This window comes from Telopea speciosissima, chromosome 2, assembly GCF_018873765.1.
Source record: "Telopea speciosissima isolate NSW1024214 ecotype Mountain lineage chromosome 2, Tspe_v1, whole genome shotgun sequence".
Classification (NCBI taxonomy): Eukaryota; Viridiplantae; Streptophyta; class Magnoliopsida; order Proteales; family Proteaceae; genus Telopea; species Telopea speciosissima.
Genome location: NC_057917.1, coordinates 72,064,130 through 72,087,764, shown reverse-complemented (window position 1 = coordinate 72,087,764; position 23,635 = coordinate 72,064,130). Strand labels below are relative to the sequence as shown.

Below are 23,635 nucleotides of genomic sequence, written 5' to 3'. Positions count from 1 at the left end.
TTTTACTTCGTACGGTTTAGTATTCTAATTTGACCCTTTAAGATTAAATAAGAGCCATTCATGTGAGAAGATGTGTTTTGTACCGTCAGATTGGCATAAGAGGATACGATGTGAGACACGTGAATTGAATATTATTCTATTTTAACGTTAGAAGATGCCTTGTCACATGGAAGGTCTCTTATTGTATAAACGAAGATAGCTCGACACGGCTAACTTCCGGATAAGATTACGTTTAATTCGTTAAAACAAAGTAAAGTAAAGCTTAGTAGTTACTATATTGCAGGACCATGGTTGGGGTATTTATGTAATTTCAAATAATCAATTATTCCTTCTCCGGACCGGCAAAAACCGGTTGTCCACCGGTAAAACCGGCGACGTTTCCGGAGTTACCACAGCGAAGAAAAGAAGTGTTTCCTCTCTCCGTCGCTTTCATTGTTTCTCTCTCTTCCAATTTGGAAAAGAAAATATAGATTTTGCTGTACAGATCGTCATTTCCAAACCCTAAAAAGTCTAAAAATCCTGTAATTCATGCACCTGTTAGATCTTCGTTTTTGCTCGTCATCTCCTTTGAAGAATTTCTTCAGCTCCAGCTAGATTTCAGGAGTTGAATTCCTTCATACAACCACGAATCAAGTCTCAGGTGGGTCTCTTTCTCGTTTTACTCTTTTCCGCTCCCTCTGGGTTTATGACTCGATCAATTCAATTTCTTACCTGGTCTCGACGCGCTATATTTTCGGATCCGTTCTTAAATCTCTGAATGCATTGTCAATTTACAACTTTGAGTTGAATTTCTGTTTAACTGGTGAAATCTGTGTTAAATTCTCTTGTTTTGGTTGATGTTGTGGATTTTGATTTCCAAAGACGCATATTGATTGGAAGATTCTTTTTGTTCCGCCTCTAATTTCCTCAGAAATTGAGGTGTCTCTGAAGAAATGGCAAGTCGTATGAAGGAAGACGAGAAAAATGAGAAGATCATCCGGGGTCTCCTGAAACTTCCTGCGAATCGGAGATGTATCAATTGTAACGGTCTGGTATGCATTATCAATATCTGCTTCTCCTTTTCTGTTGTTCCTTATCTTCTTCTCTTAATTTGAGTTTTGGATCGTTACAATTATTATTTTGTTGTTGCAAAATTTACCGAGAGATCTACAATTGCAGTGAAGCATATATGCAATGTATTACAAATTCCGTTGGTATTTGTGTATTAAATTTAACTTGATGAATTAATAAACAAGAGGGTAAGGTAATCGGGACAGCAAGAACATTTGAGCTTATTGGAATAAGGAAGATATCTGTAATCAATAATACCTTTTCCCTCCATAAGAAACTTTAGGCATTTAAAACCTTATGTGAGAAAGGTCAAATTTTAATATTTAAAACCTTATCTTATTTTTTTTTCTTTTTCTTTTTGGGGTTTTCAGTAATGAAGGTGAGAGGGGGAGGGGAGAATTTTTGAATCTATGAACTCTGATATTTTCTTTTTGGGGTTTTTCGGGAATGAAGGTGGGAGTTTGGGTGGGGGGGGGGGGAAACAGGTCTGCACTTATAAAGATTGAAGAGTATGATTACTTGGATGTTTCCCTGTTTACTTGTGTTTGTCATGTCATACTTGATTCGAGAATCAATTTTAAAACAATCTTGGGTTCTATGATTCAGTTGAAGAATTATTTAGCTAGTGCTCAATGTGACTTGAAAAGGCACTTTATAATGTGTTACTCGGTCTAATATTTCTTTTATTTTTTTAATTTTTTGCTATTCAGGGACCTCAATATGTTTGCACCAACTTCTGGACATTTATTTGCACAACCTGTGGTGGAATTCAGTAAGTGCTATAATCTTCTGTATGCAACAATGTGTTGCTATTTTGTTTCTCTTTCTATTCTCTTTTCCACATTTTACATATTTTAATTGGGCATCTAGTGCATCATGAGTAACGAGATTCTATTTGAGATTGTAAGCATGAGAAGATTGTTACTGTCCAGGGCAGAATCTTGATAAATAGGGCAACTACAATCAATTATTAATTTTATGGAGAAAAGTTTCCTGTTCGGGGGAGCAGAGATGGTACAACGTGATCTGGAGCAGTAGACCAAAAAAATATACTAAACTCTCCTCCCTATACGAGGCAGTAACCAAACTACCCCTAAACTGATGATTTCTATCCTTTCCATGCCCCTAGACTACCATTGCCTGTCAGACCAGCAAACCTTTTCCCTAATTTTAATATCCTAGGTGCAAATGGTTGTGCTGACTCAAGTTTATGATTTGTTTTGAAAAACAATTGCAGTCGGGAGTTCACGCACCGTGTAAAATCAGTATCAATGGCTAAATTTACTTCACAGGAAGTTAGTGCTCTTCAAGGAGGGGGAAATGAGGTACAGTTGCAAACCTATTAGATTGATTTGGCTCCCCCCTTCTCCTTCTTTTGAATTGCTAATCCTTAATTATACTGAATGCTTATCCTTAATTATACAGAATGCAAATCCTTAATTATCCTTCTGTACTTCTCATTTTCTTATTTTAATTGTTTTGTTTTTCATAGCGTGCTAGGGAAATTTATTTCAAAGAATGGGACTCACAGCGTCATTCTCAGCCAGATAGCAGGTTATTATTGTAGCTATTTTATATTTGGGAGAAAGAACACTACCTGGTCGCGTGCGGCGCGCGGCTCCTGTGCGCAGAGTCGACACAGGGCCATGTGAAATGGCCACCACGCCCCCATGGAAAGGCAGAAATCCCTAGGGGCGTGGCACTCATTTCGCGTGGCCCTGTGTCTGGGCACAGGGGCCACGCACCGCATGCAATTAGGTAGCGTTCTCTTTCCCTTTATATTTTTGAGCAATGTCAGCAATGGATGAAATTCTGATTCAAAGGTTTGCTTCCAGTAATGTTGATAGACTCAGGGATTTCATCAAACATGTTTATGTGGATCGAAGATATACTGGTGAGAAGACTATTGACAAGCCTCCTAGGGTGAAAATGGTAAGCTGAGTTAAGCCTACAAGCCATTCTCCTTTTCCTTAAATCATTTAAACAAATAATTTTAAGAAATAAATGAACGATGAGTTGTGATGTTTGATTCAACTGTAATGGAATCTAATGCCATTTCTATATTTCTTTTTATAACTTTGAGCTCATTGTTAAGGCATTTCCCCAACCTGTTTGGTCTGAAACTTGATCAATGAGATGGAAGCAAGGTCCTCTACTGCATGGACTCAACCATGTTTGCTTGTGGCAAATTGTGGTGGATTCCAACTATCACGAGGAGGTTGTTATGAATACCAGGACATTTTATTTAGTTAAGATCTCCCATGTCCATTCTTGACATGGTTAGTCTGATGGTAACCTAGAAAATGGCCTTCATAGACTGATGTAACCTACAAAATTTGCATTTCTGGTTCTCATTAATGTAGTCATGACGGAAACCGTTTCTAATGTCTCGACCTTTCATTCATTAAAGCTGTTGCTTTCATGTATCAACAGGGTGATAGGGAGGATTCTAATGAAAACAGAAGGTTTGATACATATCGCGGGGGTTCTCGTAGTCCTCCTTATGAGGATGCATATGAACGTCGACATGGTGAAAGATATGGTTCTGGTGGTAGAAATGATGACAGAAATTTCAGATATGGTAATGATGAAAGGAGAAGTCCTGGATATGATCAACAAAGTCAAATGCATGGTGAATACAGGAGAAGTCCTGCTCGTTTCGAAGTGGTTGATGATAGGTTTCGAGATGATAAATTTCCAAATGGCCGGCGATCTGAAGACCGCAGGTTTTCTGATGGAGAATCCAGGCCGGAGGGCAAGTCACCAAGCCATCAAAAGGACCTGGATGCCTCCAGTCCTCCTATGGTACGTCCTGTCAGAGATATCTTGGGTGAGGATGTTCCTCCTCTTCGGGTTGGTGAACCTCCTAAAGAAAATGGTAAGAAGGTTGTGGATGGCTCAGCGCATACACAGGTGAAGTTCCATCTTGGATTATGACTTTTGACCTATTTGCGTTTTAGAAAATGCTTCTAGCATTTTTTTGGCCAGAAAAACACATAGTGTAGCACAAGTAAGATGATTGGATGTTGGTCACTAATTTTATTCTTTGTTCATGTTATAAATAATGGTTTGGTGAAGCACAGATGCATACAATTCGGAGATACTGAGATAGTATTGCTTTGCATAAACTCCACTATGTTCATTTCGTCATGTCTTTTAGCTATGATGGCTACAGTTGTAATGTCTAGTAGTCTTTTGACTCTTTTGTCAGAATCATGAAAATCTGAGACCTCCACCGTTGTTGGTTATCCTGTTGAGGTTGAGCCGCATCTCCAAAAATCTCTGCATTCTGCTGTGTTTTCTTGGGTCTGTTTAAAATTTATGTGTTAAGCTTCAATCACCAATGAGCCAATGTGAAGCATAATGGCCTGGGTCAGCAAGCTCCGTGTGCCAAAGCCCTTTTTTTTCTTAAAAAAAAAAAAATTTCCCCCTTTTGAGTTTTATGGATTGTCTGATATATTGTGAATAACTTACTAGACTCCTCTTTTTTGACTGCAGCTCACTCAGACTTAATAGGACTTGCTTAAAGCAGCAGGACCTTGATTTGTGCACAGTTTGTTGCGCAAAACTGCTTGGTGGTGTATATTGATATTGACAATGTTTTCACATTGACAAACATATGACCTAGTTGTATTCGTAGTTGGTCTTGATCAGCCTGATTGTAGTTTACGATTAGCTTGTTGGATTTATTTTCTCTAGAATGTTTGAAACAAATGTGACAGCACTGGGTACATGCTTTTTCTTCTCTTAATCAAATTCCTTTTGCTAGAAAGCAAGCTTCAGTTGCTAAGTTTCTCTAAAAAAGGGCGTACCCAATGCACGAGGCTCCCACCACTGCGGGGTCTGGGGAGGGTCATAATGTAAGCAAGCCTTACTCCTACTTTTGCGGAGAGGCTGTTTCTAGACTCGAACCTGTGACCACTTGGTCACAATGGAGCAACCTTACTGTTGCTAAGTTTCTCTACTCTTTTGAAATTTAAAAGCTGTTTATAGGGTTGGTTAGGTGTTCTGAAGGCTGAATCAAGTTTCCACCTGCTCCAAAGGCAGATACATGTTTCAATCTCCAGTCTTTGCAGGAACACTAGATTGTGGCAGTTCTCCAAAGCTGGTAGACATAATCATTTACCTGAAGTGTGAATAACGTGACAAAACCAACTTGTACACAATAGAAAAGAAGGATAAATGATCAAAACAAATGGACTATGCATTAAATTGTGTGTTTCCCTATTGGTCTTGTGGAGAGTGTGACCCACTTCTTTTTCAGTTAATCCAATATATCATTTTCTTGTTGGGCCAAAAGAAATTGTTGCATGCTAGGCGCCCCTAGGATCCAGTAGGCATCTTGATTCTTTGTGATTGACTGATCGTAGACCACCCTCCATTTGCATTGTTTGCTGGAGGAGGAGAACAGACTGGATTGCTCCCTGTCGTTGACATTGCTGGAATACAGAAAGGCAGACAAAAGACAGGATTGGTGACTGGGTGGACTGGTTGGTCATTAGTTGGGCCTTATGGGAGAGGTCCTTAAGCTCCTAAATCAGGGTGACAAAGAAAAACATCCTGGCAAAAGTTTCAAAAGGAGAAGAAGGGTTGAAGAGGGTGCTCTTTATCTTAGTAAGGTTTGTGGGGCCATTGACCCTTTGCGTGTGAAGTTTCTTGCAGCAAAGCCTTGTAGTATTTTGATCAATTAGTCTTTGTGGTGTCAGATATATTGGTTGAGGGGGTGAAGTTTTAACCGTTATTGTAAAAGAGGGAGGATTCTGTGGAAAGCAATTCTTTTAGCTTTGGTTTGGGATTTTGAATGAGAGAAGAATAAGAGAGTTTTTGGCGAGTACCATGGGCCTGTTTGCAGGATCTCTTACATCCTAGGTCGAATGCCATTTATTGAATTCTTGGATTTGAACTATTTAGTGCAAATCTTCTTCCTGCTCTTACATTCTACGTCTCTCTCCCCCTTTCTTGTGAGCCCATGCCCATGCATCTTTTTGTTCTCTTTTCCTTCTTTTACTTTTGTTCCCTAGAAACTGTGAGTTGAGCTATTAAGATACTCAGGACCTACAGCAATAGAAGCTATTTCCCCAGTCCAAAAGTTGTTTTCTGTAGCACTTGAGATTGCCCGTTTATCCTGGATCCTGTGGGATGAAATTATTGTATGCTAGATCTGAGAATTTGAGTCTATTGGGCTTTTATTATTTAGGTGGAAGTTTACTTATCCTTCAAAGGGTTCTTACTGCAGAGAACTGCATCTTCCAGTAGCTTGGGGTCCCTTGATGGAAATTCGGTGGAACTCAAAATGGCAAATTCTGGAAGCTTGATTGACTTCAATGCTGATCCTGAACCTCCTGTGGCTTCAGTTGCACCACAAGCACAACCAACACCACCACCACCACCTACAATTCAGTCAGTTCCACAGCCGGCAACAAGTTCATACACTGACAGCAACAATTGGGCTTCTTTTGCTTTTGGTACACAAGAAAAGGTTTCTCAGGTTCCTTCAGTGAACACACTGGAATCTGTATTATCTCAGTTGTCAGCTCCGCCCATAAGCAATATGTCGTCATTCCCTGTTAGTACTGGTGCTCCAGCAACTGTACCTGTAGGCAATGTCTCAATGTTCCCACCTAGTGCTGGTCTCACAGCTGCTTCTCTAGGCGTCTCAACATCACATGGTCATGGTGCTCCAGCAGTTGCGCCATCAGGGAACATGTCAATGTTTCCAGTCAGTGGCAATGCTCCAACCGCTGCACATGGAGGCATGATGTCGAGTAGCGGTGATACCCTCGTAAAGGCTACTGATGGGGGCATGTGGCCAAACGCGCAGCAGCATCAGCATTCTTTATTTACTACCTCTGATAGTCAATCTGCTGCTTATCAGGCTAGTCGTCCAGCTAGCAGGGCTCCAAGTAATCATGTAAGACATAATGTTGCTTCTTTCTAATGTTGTTATAGTAAGCATCATATCCCCTACAATAACATTATCGTTATTAATGGGGTAAAGGTTTTCTAAGTGGATCACATGGAAGGCTGATTTGGCCATTCTCGCTGCTGTATGGATAGTAGGACTTCATTAGCTACATGGCAAATTTGATGGCTTGACTAACTGTGTTACCCTAAATTAATTGGACCTTTCCTCTTGGATCATTCACTGCCCAGCAATCTATTTCAATTTTGTTCAAAATTTAAATTTTTTGGCCACTTCTATTAATGTGGCAAGCTCTATTTGGGCTAAAAGGTGGGGGCTATCTGTGCACAAAATTCGAGTACCTATTGAGCTGCCTTGTAGCAGATTCCTGACCCAGATAGAGAAGCTTCTCTAGGTGACCCACTTACAGAACCTGTGCTACTATTGTTGTTGTTGCAATTATGGTTTAAGTTGTTGCCTTAAGCGCATTTCTTCCTGCAGCTTACTCCAGCTAACGGAGCTCCAAATAACCAAGTAAGATACGTGACATAACTTTCTTCTTGTTATTGTCACTACAGTGTCTTTTGGTCATTGTAGTTGTATAAGTTGTATCCTTATGTGGTTTTATGCTGCAGCTCACTCCTTCAGTCAGTGGTAATCCAACCAGTCAGGTAAGACGCATGATGTTGCTTTTTCTATTATTGTTGTTTATTGTTGTGTCATGGTAGGTAGCTGTATAACTTCTTTCCTTATGGGTATTTCCATGCTGCAGCTCACTCCTTCAGTTAGTGAAGCTTCAAATAATCAAGTAAGAAATGTGATGTGATTTGGTCTTCTTCTATTATTATTGCTGTTGTTATCATGGTGGTTGTAATTTAAGTTGTTGGCTTATGCCCCCCTCCCCCCCTTTTATTAGCAATGGGGTTCCTCCTTTGCACCAAGTGTACCGGGAGCTTTGGGCGCTCCAACTTCTCAACCATCTCAATCAAAGCCAGTCCAAGATGCCAGTTCTGGAGTTCCATTACAACCTGCCCCTGTGGAAGCAAAACTTAGTGGAAGAAAAGAACTGCCACAGGTAGAGAGTTTTCTTTTATGTTGGTTCTTTGGGTTTTGTTCTCATAATTTTTTTATTCGAAATAATAATTCCAATGTTTTACAGGATCTTTTCACCTCGGCCTATTCATCAGTTCCTACAGTTCCAGGTTGGCAAACTGGACCACATAATGGGATGGGATTTGGCATGCAATATCCTACTGCAATGGTATTTGACATTGAGACCGATTATTGTGTCAAATTTGTTGGTTTTTTTTGGTGACATCTGCATAGCCATATTGACAGTTACTAATTTGAAATGTGGGATTATCTGTGACAGCCAATGTCAGCCTTTCCCAATTCAGCAAAATCAAGTAACCCGTTTGACCTCAATACTGAGCCAAATCTAGGTCAAGCCTCAATGGTATGCCTTCCTTTAACAGTGTTCTGGGAACTTCTTGTTTAATGAAGTTTTGTAGGCTGTTAATGTGATTGTGTTTCAAAGCATGATGCATAAATATCTTGTTCAAATCTGTTGATAGTTTTGTGCTTTTAATTTTAAAATGTTTTTTGTGATTTGCCCGTCATAAGTTTTAGGATGCTAATATAAAAATGATTTTTTTTAATGTAATGTCGTACTAGATTTTGAAAAAACCTGAAGATTGCTGCTTGCTATCATTGGAAAGGATACCAGTATCCCGAATAAGGCACTTAGCTCAGTGGAGAGTATTTCTACAGAATCTCAACCCTCTCAGAAGCTTGATCATTGGTTTGAAGCCTTGGAAGTTAATGGCATCTTTAGGACCCTGGATATGATTGAAGTAGTCTGGATTTTATTTACCGTTCATGGACCATTACCTATGTTATTTAGATTTCTCTGTTGGTCTGCTGAGTAGTGTGTTCATACGTGTGGACACAGAATTGGTCATGGGTGCACCGCTGACATGGGTCTCTCACCGGTTGTCTCGAGTCCAACCCTTTCAGAAGGAAAATAAGAAGAAAAAGAACTAGAGAAGTGAGGAAAGAGATGCATAGCTTAGGACTAGTGTCAAGTATGGCTTTGAATAGAGTTGAGTTGTAGGTGCCTGAGGCCCCGAATCCTGTTTCTTTGGGATTTGTAGAGTCTGACAGTGGCGGGAGCCTCGTGCACTCGGTATGCCCTTTTTTTTTTCCGAGTGTGACACCTCATGTCCATGGCAGACTTTGAGTCTGTAACACTCACACCCTGGTAACATAGAGTAATACAGGTTGTGGGGTACAAAAAGAAACTTCATTGATGCCTTAAATTTTGATTGAGAAAGCTCCCAACTGGTTGCCTTTTCAGTTTTGTTCATATAAATTTATGTATTTATAATCTACTAATTTAACAAGGTAAGTTGACTACTATATTTGCTGGAATTCTATGATGTATTTAAGCCTCTTAATCTTGAATACATATTGAGGAAGATCAAGCCTTTCATAATATCTTTTCCTTCTGATGTAGTTTCCTTCCATGGCATCGCTGCAAGGAGCACTACCAAACATGGTAAGACCTACAAGCATATTGCGTACTAATAGCATTGGTACCACACCAGCACAATGGATGCATCCACAATCCCCATCTTATGCATCAACTCTGCAACCTCAGTCACCATCTTATGCATCAGCCCTGCGTCCCCAGTCACCATCTTATGCATCAGCAATGCCTCCAAGTAAAATCACAACTCCTGTCTTTCTGTTTTGTTTATTCCCCCCCACCCGTTTTTCTTTTCTCCTCGTGTTACAGTTTTCCTTACATTTGGTTCACTAATGTCAGGTGCATACATGGGCCAACAGTCATCCAGCAATATGCTTCCCTATGGGTACCTTCTTCAGCATTCTTATTATATTTCCATATATAAAAGGATAAGTTTTGCTAATAATGTGACCTTCAAAGCATTAAAATTCTTGGAATGATGATTGAGCTCCTTACATGCAGAATGAAATTGTGTACGCATGTAGAAACATGGACACGCGGATGCTTGTGAGCACACATGCATGCGTAGACATGTGTGTGCACCTGCAGATGCAAGTTCCCTGTACTGCATGGGTAATGAACACCAATTTTCACGAAAACTGCAAGAAAATATGATCGTCGAACAATAATTATTTGGTACTCATATTCAGCGTGGTACAGTTCTTAACTTGAAGATGATGCATTGGAAGGTTTAAATGTGCTATATCATGGCTTATATACCACCCTCTGTGACATGGATACCATTAAAAAAAAATATATCAAATAATGACCGGAAAAAAGGTCAAAATTTTCTCTAACAGTAAAGACTACCCAGTTGGTGTAATATTGACCATGGTGCAGTTAAAACGTCTACTGTTTGACTTCAACCTGATCTATAAATTGTAAAGATTGAGAAAATAGCCAAATAGGGACTGCCCAAGGATGGTTAAAGATAAGGTTATTTGGTCAAATGACAATAGCCTACTGAAATCCGTGCTTCTAGTGAGATCATAATAACAGGTAATGAGAAAACAAAAAGTAAGAGTGGCATGGTTAAACTTTCCTGCATTTTTATTTATGAGATGCCCAACCTCAAGTAAGATTGAAAAATGATCGCCTCACTGCCTTCACCCGCAAGTGATTCATCTGATCAGTTTTATGAGCCCAAAAAAGTGTCGGGGTTGGTTTGCAAACTGAATTACCATGCATGTATTTACTTCAATAGCCGCCGAACCATTTTCCTCCTTGTGATTTGATCAGGTGTGTTTGCTTGCGTGCCCAGTTGGGAGAAGGCTTAGCTGAGTTGTGCTAGTTGGCTCACCCAAGGGTGATGTAATCACTAATATGATTCTTTTTTTAGGAACAATGGATTTTGATTTGGTAATTAGAAGGAGAGAAGTTGATGATATTAGTTAGTTTCCATAGAGATCCCTTTACAAAAATAATTCTCTGTTTGTCGTTGCAGACACCAAGGAGCCGGGGGTTTAGGCAATGATGGAGCTGCTTTTGGGAACTTGAGTATGGATCAGCACCTTGCTGGCAGATATTCACAACCTGCTACACCGAAATCTTTTTCTGCTATTGGAGGAAACCCATTTGGATAGATAGAAGTACGAAGGCTTCTTGATGCCATTTTAGAATCAGCAGCATCTTGCTGTTACAACCTCATCACATCATAGGGAAAAGTTTGATTTGTTCTGATTGAAGATCAATTGAAATGATAGAGAATGAGAGAGGTATTGTTATAAATCTTTGCCCAGTTAAGGTATAATGTTTAGCAAGGCCATGTATTAAGCCTGAAGGTGAAGAAAAGAAGAGCAGAGAGAGAAAGGGGAAGATTGTCTGGAGAAGCAGTGTGATGGCTGGCATTTCTATGGGGACACCAGTTTATTTTTATAGTTTGTGTTTGCTGTAAATCTAGTTATTATTTGGTAATGCTTCCATCGGGTGTTTTGTATGTCTGTCCCTATGGCGATTGTATTTTATTTGCTTGTTGTCCGTCGGGTTTTGTACTTCCCAAACCCCAATTTTTCCCCACCCCTCAGCCCCCAAGAAAAAGGGTAAACAGGCTCCTGTCACCATTTCTTCCACAATCACTGCTGTCGCTTTGAGTCTCTGAGAACTATAAGATTTTTGTTAGTGTTTTGGAGTTTGTATTGATGATGAAACAAAATTTATAAATATGCTTTGATCTTGTTGGTGATTATAGTGTTTCTGGGTTGTGCTTGCATCAAATGAAATTTGGGAGCCTATGTTCTTTCCTCAAGAATAATTAGCTGTAATTTTGAATAATGGAGCAACTCATTGTGGTTTTCGTTCGAGTGTTATCTAACCATGATAACTACTTCACCTGAATTGATCCTTAAGTTCCAAATCTCTTGTGGAAGAAGAAATGGTTTTTTTTTCATGAAAGATATTGTTCTCTTTAAGAGGTAGTGAAGCAAGCTTTTTCTTGATCAAGTCATTCTCCCCTAGGAATGTCGGTTTAATTGTGAAGGATAAACTCAACCTTGTATTTCTGCCGCAATTTACATGTTGGTGAGGTGATATGGTTGATGCCTTTATGGTAGATGAGAGTGGTGTTTCACAACTGCAAGTTTTGGCAACAAGCTAAAAAAATTTGGAGTTGCAAATCATTCTGAATATTTCAGGTTTTACTGCCCTCTTCCAAGTTTAATTGTGGGCCATGGTCAAATTTGTTCTGTAATAAATGTCATAAAATGGAAAATCTTTCTCATTGTTACTCGATTTTGATCTCCTCATATCAATCATTAGACTCATCAGAACCTGATGCAAGCAAAGTGAATTGGTCTTTGATGGATTATTTTCCATGGAAAAAGATTTGGAAACTCATAACCCATCCAAAATTTCAACCATAGGTGAAGTGCATTTGTCTGCTTGGATCACAATGTAATTGCAGCTGACTCAGGATTTGGGGAAAGTTGATTCCCCAGAAGAAGTCCTTGAAGGAGGGATATCAATAATGAGATTAAAAGACCGCTCCAAACAATATAACGCTTCTGTTTTTTTTGTGTGTTTTTGGGTCCGGTACACTTTTATGTGTTTGTGTTTTTTGAGCGTTTTTGGGTCCTAAAATGCTGTATGGTAACTCTAAAAAAACAAACGTTTCTAAAGTTTAGAAAAAACAAAAATTTGTATGGATCGCACTTAACAGAATCATTTCTGATGTTTATCAAAAATTATGTAATTGCCACCTACACTGGCTTTTATACTACTTCCAACACCGGTTTTGCTTCTATGCTATACTTCCACATACAAAAGAATCAGGATGAGAGAGAGAGAGAGATAGAGAGAGAGAGAGATGAACAATTTCTGAATTTTGATTAGAAGAGAATTGTTTCATCAAATTCCACTTATAAACATTAGACCTATAAAATCTCATTCTTTTCCCTATACAAATTACAAGAAGAAAACAAAAATGGAAAACTCTACAAATGATGATGATTAACCATTGCAGGGCCAGACAGAAATGGCCAATCAGCTAACACAGAAGTGCTATCTAAGCCCTCAAAGCCACCTGATGTGACCATGTAATCTTCTCCTTCCCTGGTCAAGACCCATTTCCAATATCTCTACAAACGGGTAAGTTTAGATCAGTCGTCAGTTGTTCATCTCCTCCACCCATAGGCACCAAATTGTTCTTAAGCTTCTTCTCCATTCTCACTGGTTCCAAAACCTGAAATTCATCACCATCTTCACTTCTCTGCATCACGACATAATGAAGCATAAATTCAATAATAACTTCAAATCCTATCATTTAACAGATTCTTGATTTCTCAATATCAGGTTTTCTTAATTCTTACGGAAACCTGGTTCAAATAAAAAACCGAATGGTTGGTTAATGGGGCTTCCTTTTCCCTGTAACATCTTCTCAATGCAAAATCAAGTGGATATTTCAAAATTTACATCATTGTTTGAGAGGTGATGTCACACATAATAGTAGAAAAGCTATTATTATCAGATTTACAGATTTGATCAAGTGCAAAACAGATTAATGGGGCTTCCTTTTCCCTGTCACATCTTCTCAATGCAAAATCAAGTGCAAAACAGATTTACAGAGCCTTCAAATATTTCCAAAAGCTTTAATTTCTATTACAACGGATTAAAAAGCAAGGATTAGAACTAGTTCATAATGATGATCTGGAACATATTCTTAAACTTGAGGAGAAGAGAGGAAGCAAAATTAAGATTAAAACCTCGAATCATTGATGATGAGTATGGAATAACTTAGCTAGGAAGAAACAACACGAGAAAGGGAGACTTACCAAATTTGGCTGGAGCATCCACGAAGGAAATGGAAATTGGTTTTCCTCTGATATGAACAATACCAGAAGAAACTCGAACACGATAGCAGAGAAAGAGGGCGAGGGCGAGAGGTCAGAAGCCCAAAGCCTGCGAGAGCGAGGGCAAGAGAGAAGATGGAGATGGAGATGGCGAGGGCGAGGGCGAGATCGAATTGAGAAGAGGGAGAGGGCAAAGGAGAGAGAGAAGATGGAGAGGGCGAGGACGATGGTCGTCGTTCTTGCACAGAAGAGGTGAGAATGAGAGTGTTTTGAGGATTTAGGGTAAAAAACCACTATTTGTTATGTTTAGATATTACTTTACAATTTTGCCCTCGTTAACTTAAGTGAAGCTCATGTTTCTCCGACTTTTAAAAAAAATGCTTCTCCCAATTGGTGTTTCTCAAATGTGTGCTAAAAGTGTGTCAAGTGTTCGGTTCGTTTCAAAAAAACAAAAAAACAAACCGGACATACCATTCAGATTATAACGAATTTCTGTTCCAAAAAAATGAAAAAACACCAGAAACACTAAATAAGAACATTACCATACAGAGCCTAAGTAACTCACTAAATAAAGATGTATCAACAAGGACACTGTACTCCCACTTTAATACTGTTATGCAGTGGGGAATGTAATTTTCCATGAACTTCCCATATGTCATTCGACCACATAACTTTGCTTTTTATTTATTTATTTATTTTAAAGATCGAAGAATACCTGACGTGACATATATAGGAAAAACTGTAGTGTTTTCCCTTCTTCCCTTGATAAAGAGAATGTTGTAACGTTGCAACCGGCATATGAGACACACGAGAGAACAACCAATAAAACCTAAATTTTTCTTTCATTTTCTTCTTCATTCCCACTCACACAAACGAGCAAGAGAAATAGAGAAACAAAAATCTCATACACAATCCATGGATACGAAAAATGTATTGTGCGAACATCTCACTCACCACATATTCTCATTATTTTTTTTACTAGCAAAAGAGGACGTAAGAGAGTTGAGCGCTTCTCACTGCCAACCTCTAAAACGATGACGTTTCCTTTTGGAAGACGTTGTGAGGAAAGAATCATTGTTGAAGTCTTCCTCGGAAGGACCCACCCCGCTTTTAAGGATGAGTTCTACCCGAGTCCCAACAAGTGGTATCAGAGCATGGTAACTTCGGTGTGTCTTCAAGGGAGAAAAAAAATTCTTCGGGGAAGATCTTAGTTATAACATGAGCTCACGCATGGAGGGAGAGATTGTTACGATTTTGTATGAAAGCAACGATGCCCTCGGATGTGAATAGCCCTATGTGAAGGCTTATAAAGATTTGCGTATCATCTTCTTAATGGCTATTTTTTAAGGATAAGCTCTACCCGATTCCCAACAGAGCTATCAGGTTAAACATTAACAAAGTGTAGATCCTTTCAGATAGCACTAAAAGTCTTCAACAACTTCAAGTTGAACATTTGAGGAATGGAAATGGGAGCTCTTCCCTTTACTCTTTGATATCCAATCTATGTTGAACAAATTCCAAGTTAATATTTTTAGACATGTAAACAGGGATGTTATATTTAAAACACAAAGATTGGCATTGACAATCTCACGTGAGCCCCCTATATATGCCTCCTCTCATTCTCTCTCTTCCTTGACAATCTCTCCTCGCTAATCATGTGAGCCCCCTATATACGAATCATTAGGCGCCCCTTCTCGCGCAACCATCTACTTGGCATGGAGATGCCAATACACGTAAGTGGCATTTTCTATTCTCCCTTGAAGATTTTTACATAAAAAGGCTCTCTCCTCCCTAACCATGTGGACCCCTTTATACGAATCATGACACACCTCCTACCATGCATCTATTGTCTTGGCATGAGAGATGTCAATACACATGTGCAGCATGTAGATCTCTCCCCCTTACAAATTTTTATGTAAAAAAGAAGTGAAGTTATCAAATGGGAAAAAGAAGCACGTGACATCAGTATGCAGATTCTTTTTCATACACTCTTACGTTCCATTTATAGTGGTTAACAATAATTGATAACCTATCTTGTAGACTTGGGTCCTAACCACTTGGGACGAAGTGAAGTTATCATATGGGAAAGAGAAGCCCGCGACACCAATATGCAGATTCTTTTACACAATCTCTCGCGTTCCACCATGGAGCCCACACTCTTTCTTCACATTAAATGCCTCTTTATTAGACGATTCATCACTCACGATGCCTATCATTGAGAAATTGAACTATGGGGTCATGGGGAACCCCTTATCATATTTAGTAATTAATTCATATCAAACCCTTGTCAGGTCCCCAACATTATAGTGGGTTAATGATAACTGGTAACGCAACCTGTAGACTTGAATCCTGGCCTCCTGGGATGAAAGTGAGGTTATCATATGGAAAAAAGAAGGATGTGACACAAGTATGTAGATTCCTTTACATACCTTCTCATATTCCACCCATAGACCGACCGCTTACTCTTTCTCCACATTAAATGTCTTCCTATTGGACAATTTGTTACTCACGACGCTATTGGTGGGAAATCAAACTCTGGGGTCGTGGGGTACTCATTATCATATTTAGTAAATAATCCATATCATACACTTTCCAAATCCCCAATGTTTATAGTGGATACCGGTAACCTAACCCGTAGATTTGGGTCCTGACTTTCTGGGATGAAAGTGAAGTTATCATACGGGAAAAGACGCCTGCAACACTAGTATGTAGATTTCTTTACACACTCTCTCACATTCTACCCATGGACCACACACACCCTCTCCACATTAAATGCACCCTATTGGATGATTCGTCACCCACGATGTATTGATGAGATATTGAACTTTAGGATCGTGGAGAACCCCTCCAAACTGATCCAACCAAAGGTTCTGTTCATGTCAAGTTGTAATCTGAGGAACGTGTTAGGCATCTCGGTCTATGCGGTTAAATCAGACTTCAATCATGAGTATGCTAAATACTCTAAGCCATATGCATCATGATGCTAAAAACAATGCACGAAAGAAAGAGGTAAAGATAGGGTACTCACCTCCATCCAATTGCGCTGCAATGTAAGAGTTAGTATATTGAAGGTAAAGTAAAGGTACATGTAAAACCCTAGGTTTAGCTACTTTTATACTCAAACAATACATGAAAGAGGGCTAGTAAACATACTGGAAAGTTACGAAAACGCTATTGCTTTTGCAAGACATAATATACCTTCATGAATAGGAGAAAACATATAAGAATTGAATTCTAACCATATGTTGATGATATCTCACATGACAAAAACAAAATAAAACCCATGAAAATTGGTTATCATGCAAAATTATTAAAATACCCCTATACGCAAGAATAGCCTAACATGCAGAGGAACATGAAAAACAAAGGGAACTAAGCAACATGAAAAGATATCTTAATGAAAAGTCCATCCAAACATAATGAAAAATATTGCAAAACCATGACCAATCATCATTCAATATCTATAAAACAAAACAAAATAACACAATAAAACTTTAAACAAAAAAGACAATCATTAAAACAGTCCATGGAATATGAAAATTAAGGGAAAAATAGAAAAAATAACGGTGAAATCCCAAAAAATCAGAGATGAAAGCCAAAAGAACCTAATACCTTATTGTACAAAAAAACCCCATCAGGAACTACATAGATATGCTTATATAGCTTTTTTCGCTACCCCACTTTAAGAGTAGCTACGTACCCTCTGTATTTGGAGGATATCTTACAACACAGTGAATGTTATTAAAGGAAATAAGATTGGAAAGGAATAAGGCTTACCTGGCTTCAAAACTCATGAAGAATTAGGGAAGTTGGAGTAGGATAAGCTCAGGTTTGCAGGAGTTCCAGTTTGCACAACTGCAAGAGACTTACAGACAAAGAAGAGACTCTTGATAAGTAAAAGATCTCTCCAAAAAGTCTAAAGGACCTCTTATTTATAGTCTAGGATTTTATCCGCGTCCGAGGCAATGTTAATCATCCAAACTCTTAGAGATTTTCTTGATTGTAAGAGAATATGGTAATTTCTGAGTAAGAATGGAGGTGGACTTCATCTAGCAACCAAGACTACGGGTGTGGTGAATTAGAACTCCATTAATTGCCTCTATTATGTCCTCTAGGGTATTTTAAAGGTTTTAGGTAACTCTCTTGGTCGACAACGACAAGATAAGGCCAATGCACATGTTAGAAAACTCAGACTCAAGAGTCCAAGTTTCAACAACCCAGAACCCGATGCAGGATAAGAATATTTTGGCGGGTAATGAATACTCGGTGGTGTTGGCGATTGGTAGGCCGACCAGTCAATGGCGCCAATGGATTCCTTTTGGATGTTGGCTCGAGCTAGTTTATTTGGCTGACTTGGACGAACTGTGGGGGTTAAGGCATGGTTCAAATATGACATAGACAAAGGTTGGACCTGTTTTTGGGTTTGGACCAGGTCTCACCTACATGGAAAAGTCCATTTTATCATTATTATTTGAAAAATCATTTTAACCATTTCAATCATGCGAATTTGGAACACTACTAAGGGTACAAGGAACTTCCTGAGCTATAAATAACGGGTCTTGCAACATTTTAGGTTACCTTGATTATCATTGCTTAGTTTTCTCCTGGGTGAAAAATGAGGTGTCTACATTGGATTTTGACCTTCTCAGACAAAAGCTAAGTTATCATATGGGAAAATTTAATCTGTGACAATCAAACAGATTCTTTATACACCTTTTCATACTCTACACGTGGAACTCACACTCTCTTCACATTAAATGCCTCTCTATTGAACGATTTGTCACCCACAACGCCAAATCGTCAATTGATGGAAAATTAAACTAACTTCTTATCATATTTAGTAAGTAATCCATATCAAACCCTTGTCAGATTTTTTTTGATAACGACAATTTATTAATGGGGGAACGAAGTTCCAATCGAGTCAACAAACAACAACAAAGAAACAGAGTGGGTGGGGAGGAGAAAACCAAAATAAAGATTACTGAGTCAGCAGCCAATGTGGCGAGAGAGTTAGCAACAAAATTGGCCTCCCTAAAAACATGAAAGAACTTAACATCGACAAAGAAGGGGATAATATGGAAGTAGTCAAACAAGATAGAGCTAATGCGCCACGAAACCGAGACTGATCCACCATTCACAGATTCCCCATTCAAAAGAGTAATCAACAAGAGGTTGTAGCTTTCAATAATCACATACCGGATGTTGAGATCCAAGGCGATTAGTAAAGCTTTTCTTGCCGCAAGAGCTTCAGCCACAAGCGCATAATTCCAACCAATACCCTCCGAAAAACCACAAATGAATGTTGAATTGTTATCACGACAAACACCTCCAATGCCAGCATTTCCTGGGGTTCCCGCGGCTTGCCCCATCCACATTGAATTTTAAGAAAGGAATCTGAGGATGAGTTCAATTTACCAATGTAGGCTTTCTTCTTCTTGCAAAATGAAAATGCTTAACGACTTCCCTAGCTCCCGAAACTGCTCTGAGAAAGATTTTTGGAGGATTAAATGGTAGATGCCTGAACATACAATCCCAAAATGCAACCCAGATGTTCCAGATGATGTTACAACATAACGTAATCAACAAAATATTTTCTCTAGAGGTATTGTTCTGGGTCTTGATTAAACTGCAAAGAGCTGTTGTGAAAGATTAGGTTGTAAATAGATGAGATAATCCTGCATGCTGCCATACCTGTGCCAAATAGGGACAACCCCAGAAAAAGATGCTCCAAGGTCTGAATCTGACATAGGGGGCAGATGAGACTAAGGTTTAATCCTCTGTTGATGAGAAGATTCGGCAAAGGAAGTTTGTTATGAAAGATTTTCCAAATGAGGTGTTGGGCCTTAGGGGTAGAAGGGAGATGCCAAATCTTAAGCCATGGCAAAGCAGGCGGATGGTAGAAACCCATGACAGCAATACTACATGTAGATGCAACCGTAAAGATGTCATGTGAAGTGGCAGCCCAAATCTACTTATTTTCCACCGGGAAGATAGGGATAGGTATGGAGATGATTCTTAACGCCATGTCCGGAGGCCACCAATGGAAAATGAGATCTATCGACCATGTTCTTGTGTACCCATCAATGAGGTCCTCAACCTTAATAGGAGCCGGGGCTACAAGCGGGGCGAATGTTGCGGGATCCAAAAATCAATCCATGGGTTTGGTAAAATAGATGCGAGACAAAAGGATAGTGTATATCTGATAACCCATCCAACAGACTTGGGTCCTAGACTCCCAAGGTAAAATAATCGATAACCTACCCCGTAGACTTAGGTCCTAGCCTCCCGGGGCGAAATATTGAAGTGCTAAACCCCAAGTCTTATGGCGCTTGACGTAGCAATAGCATGCAATCAAGAGGTGTGGACTAAGGAGAGTCGGGCCGGTCACTGTTCCACCCGTCCATATTTCCTTTATTGGCCCTCTGCGGATCTTCCCTGCCTCCGGCAACATCTACCCCTAGCCTCCCTTTTGTCTCGCATCTATTTTACCTAACAGAAGTGCCATTTGAAAGCTGTTCTATGATTCTGTTGTCACGGAAGAAATATTGGCTGTCCCAGTTCTTTGTAATATGTAAGTACTACCCAATAAAAAAAAAAAAACTGATATTGTTTGCATTTCTTCATCTCCGACAGATAAAACTTTAAGTGTATAATTAGTTTATGAAGTGTAACTGTTTTATAATTCAGTTTATCTGGTTTCCATATGATTCTTGGTGCTGGAGAAAATGTCATTTGAGCATGGGTTCTGGTTTTGGAAGGCTTTCGAGTGTTTCTAATTGGCGAGCTTGGTTTTAAGGATTTTAACTACTCAGGTTTTTGGGTTTTGGAATCTGGATTGGGAAACTGTAATTCTTACGAGTTTGGTTTTTGAGGAATTGGGTTTCAACTTGCGCATTTTTTGGACTAAGAGTTGGAAGTTCTGAGTTTATGAGAATTTGCGGTTTTGAAGTGTTTTTTTGTTTGATGACCGGCAAAAAGGAAGAAAGAGAAGTTTTTTGGTTTGGGAATTGTCTTAGAAATTGGCAATTTATATTGAAGACTTAAAAGTGTTTTTAGGATTGACGTTGGTGTGTGAGTTAGTGAATTGAGACTACCAAACGGATCACTCTGGTTTCTACCGTCATAATTTTTTTCTCCAATGGAATCTTCTTTTTTGTCAAAGACCAGAGGACCAACCGTTTAGCTTTAACTTCTGTGAATTAGGGCTTCAAAAAATGTGTATTTGGTTTCTGATGGGTATTAATTTCCTCCATTTTTATTTCTTTTCTTCAAGGTGATTAATGGGAGATGATACCTTTCTTTTAGTACCATTTGGAACTATTATAAATATTTTCAGTTTGGTTTCTGGTTCAGTTCTTCAGGTTGGGTTTTACATTTACAGTTCTGTTTTTTAAATGGTACTGTTTAAATGTGGAGCTCTTGAGACTGATTCCCAACTGTTCAACTTTTTGGCTTGCAGGACACATCACATGTCGACATTGACTAGAATGCATCCATCTACCTTGGTGATACACTGATTCAGAGATTAATGAGGAAGGAAATTTATTATGTGTCGATGCAAGGGAATCTCGCATTACAGATATAGGTGAATACAGAGTAGTAGAGATTGTAGTTGGTGAATTTCTGTTTAGATGATTGTAAAATGGAAGAAAATTGCGTCAATGTGGAGTTCTCCTCTGATGGAAGAGTGGGAGGAAATGGTGGTATTTTGCATGTAGTAAGAGGGTTTTAAGAAAAGAAAAGAAACGGTTCAGTTTTTAAGACCAGATACAAGAATTGGTTGCAGAGCAAGGATGAAGGTAAAGCTTACAGAAACTAAAAGATGGAAAGTGACTGAATTTTTCCTTGAACACAACCATCTAGATTGTCCATCTAAAAACACCAACTACTACACCACACAGGTACTTAGATGCTGAAAGTATGAGAAAAGTGCAGTAAAATAAAGAAGGAACACGAGTGGCCAAGGCATACAAGAAATCAGTTGCAAATGCAAATGGATGTGAAAAGTTATCTTCGGAGCCAAAGGAATGCAGAAATTATCTTGTTAATCAAATATGGTGGTTGAAGATTGCAGCAAGAGATGTAGAAGCCATTCAACTATTTTTCTGTTGCATGTTGTTCAAGAATCCTGCCTTTTTTTTACCTTCGGGATCTTAATTACGAAGGCTGTTAAGAAATGTTTTTGGGCTGATGCTGGGTCTAGGACAGCATATGGTTACTTTGGTGATGTGATAATGTTTGACACGATATACATGACAAACAAATATGATTTACCATTGGTTTTATTTGTGGGAGTAAACCATCATGGAAAGTCTATGTTACTGGGTTGTGGCTTGCTTGTAGATCAAACAGTAGAGTCATTTACTTGGTTGCTTAAGGCTTGGCTAATGTCTATGGCAGTACATCCTCCAAATGCAATAACTACTGATGAGTGTTAAGGCTATACAAGAAGCAACTGCAAAGGTTTTCCCTGTGGTATGCCGACGTCTATGTCTGGCAGACTGGAACATTATTAAAAAACTTCCAAAGAAATTGGGAGGGTTAAGTGAATACAAAGCTATTATTAAAAAAACATTCAAAAAAAGCTGTCTTTGATTCTTTGAGAGTTGCTGATTTTGAAATGGATTGGGAGTACATGTTAAAAACCATGGATCCACAGATAACGAATGGCTTCAAATGCTATATGACCACAGACAACAATTCCTGTCATCGTAAAGAACACATTTTATGCATGAATGTCCATTTTTCAATGTAGTGAGTGTCTTATTTCATGGATATATGCTCTCAGAGACATCCTTGGATGAGTTTGTTGATATGTATGAGTTATTCTTACAAAGTAATTATGAGAAGGAAGCTCAGACAGATCTTGAGTCATTTCAAACAAACCCTGATTCGAAGTCAGAACGTTGTTTCAAAGGACAGCTTGCCAAATTGTACATGAGAGAAATACTGAAGAAATTTCGGGCTGAGGTTCTTGGCATGTTCCGTTGTTCCAGCCTGTTACAGGTCAAGGTTGATGGGCTAGTTATAGCATATGTGGTTAAAGAATGTGTTTTCTCTATAGATGTTTGCAAGTTGGAACCTAAGGAGTATAAAGTGTTTCTTTTAATACAGATGAAGTGGAAGTTAGTTGCATGTTTGACTATTTCAATATAAAGTCTTTCTTTGAAGACATGGGTTGTATGTCCTTAACCACAATGGTATGGATGGTATCCCATTTTGGTACATTCAACCACGCTGGAGAAGGGATTTTAGGCGTACACATAATTTGGACAATGGTCTTAGTTCCACAGATCATTCAAGTTGTGGTGGAAAGATACATATCTGAATCAACATACAAGATTGCTTTGCAAGCTCTGCAAGAAACATTTGAGTAAGGTTCACCATGCAAATGGTTGTACAAGTTCTGTTATATAGTATTTGATTTTTATTTGTAGAGTAGATCATTTGGAGAGATTTCCTGACATTTGAACTTTTGAGTAATTTTTTTAACAAGATGAATATGAATTTATGACTGTTTTAAGTATCTTTGTGGCCTAGTTTAATTGTCAAAATGTGCTTGTGCTAAGTAGAACTTGCTCCCAAGGAGATAATCCAATAGCTTGGTGTCTGCTAGAACCTGGTTGTTACATTGCCTGTGTGATTGCATTGCATGCTTCATACATGATTCAACTTGGTACTCAATGGGCAATCCATTTGTTGATAGAATAGCTTTCTTCTATTGAGTTGTTTTATATAATTCAAACTGAAGTCACTTGTTCACTAAACTTACAGAACCATGCCCAGAATCTCAGAAAGAAGGGAAAAACAACGACTGAGATAAACTGAATACCGTGATCTGCTAGTATCGCCTAGAAACAGGTGAACCAGTAA

At 38.9% G+C, this 23,635-nt stretch overlaps 2 protein-coding genes and 1 long non-coding RNA gene across 4 annotated transcripts; 1 reads left to right on the top strand and 2 right to left on the bottom strand.

Moving 5' to 3' along the window:
• Positions 1 to 438: 438 nt before the first annotated feature.
• On the top strand, positions 439 to 11,659 carry LOC122649539 (flocculation protein FLO11-like). Of its 2 annotated transcripts, XM_043842725.1 has the most exons (17): positions 439 to 633; positions 911 to 1,031; positions 1,761 to 1,822; positions 2,288 to 2,375; positions 2,543 to 2,604; positions 2,886 to 2,982; positions 3,484 to 3,963; positions 6,287 to 6,961; positions 7,454 to 7,486; positions 7,588 to 7,623; positions 7,725 to 7,760; positions 7,869 to 8,027; positions 8,112 to 8,213; positions 8,325 to 8,408; positions 9,468 to 9,675; positions 9,780 to 9,825; positions 10,924 to 11,659. In XM_043842725.1, exons 2-17 carry the CDS (start codon positions 933 to 935, stop codon positions 11,060 to 11,062), a joined length of 2,406 nt encoding a protein of 801 aa, XP_043698660.1. In that variant the 5' UTR covers positions 439 to 633; positions 911 to 932; the 3' UTR covers positions 11,063 to 11,659. The 2 variants fall into 2 exon arrangements, with proteins under 2 accessions (XP_043698660.1, XP_043698661.1); XM_043842726.1 differs by lacking the exon at positions 7,588 to 7,623 and having other exon boundaries at positions 440 to 635; positions 909 to 1,031.
• A 1,121-nt stretch (positions 11,660 to 12,780) lies between these two features.
• LOC122649552 lies at positions 12,781 to 13,352 on the bottom strand. The gene is made up of 2 exons (XR_006331306.1): positions 13,283 to 13,352; positions 12,781 to 13,182 (listed from the first exon to the last, which is right to left on the bottom strand). It is a non-coding gene; the product is annotated as an uncharacterized LOC122649552 (long non-coding RNA).
• Positions 13,353 to 17,552: 4,200 nt separating this feature from the next.
• LOC122651077 lies at positions 17,553 to 19,131 on the bottom strand. The gene is made up of 2 exons (XM_043844412.1): positions 18,745 to 19,131; positions 17,553 to 17,627 (listed from the first exon to the last, which is right to left on the bottom strand). Exons 1-2 carry the CDS (start codon positions 19,129 to 19,131, stop codon positions 17,553 to 17,555), a joined length of 462 nt encoding a protein of 153 aa, XP_043700347.1.
• Positions 19,132 to 23,635: the final 4,504 nt, after the last annotated feature.

Bases quoted from the DNA above. Each gene is read 5' to 3' on its own strand.
- LOC122649539 (XM_043842725.1), top strand. From the start codon at position 933: ATGGCAAGTCGTATGAAGGAAGACGAGAAAAATGAGAAGATCATCCGG. The intron at 1,032-1,760 runs GTATGCATTATC...TTTGCTATTCAG, and splicing joins GTATCAATTGTAACGGTCTG to GGACCTCAATATGTTTGCAC. The intron at 7,624-7,724 runs GTAAGACGCATG...TCCATGCTGCAG, and splicing joins GTGGTAATCCAACCAGTCAG to CTCACTCCTTCAGTTAGTGA.
- LOC122651077 (XM_043844412.1), bottom strand. From the start codon at position 19,131: ATGGGGCAAGCCGCGGGAACCCCAGGAAATGCTGGCATTGGAGGTGTT. The intron at 17,628-18,744 runs GTAATCTTTATT...TTTGTCTGTAAG, and splicing joins CCACATTGGCTGCTGACTCA to TCTCTTGCAGTTGTGCAAAC.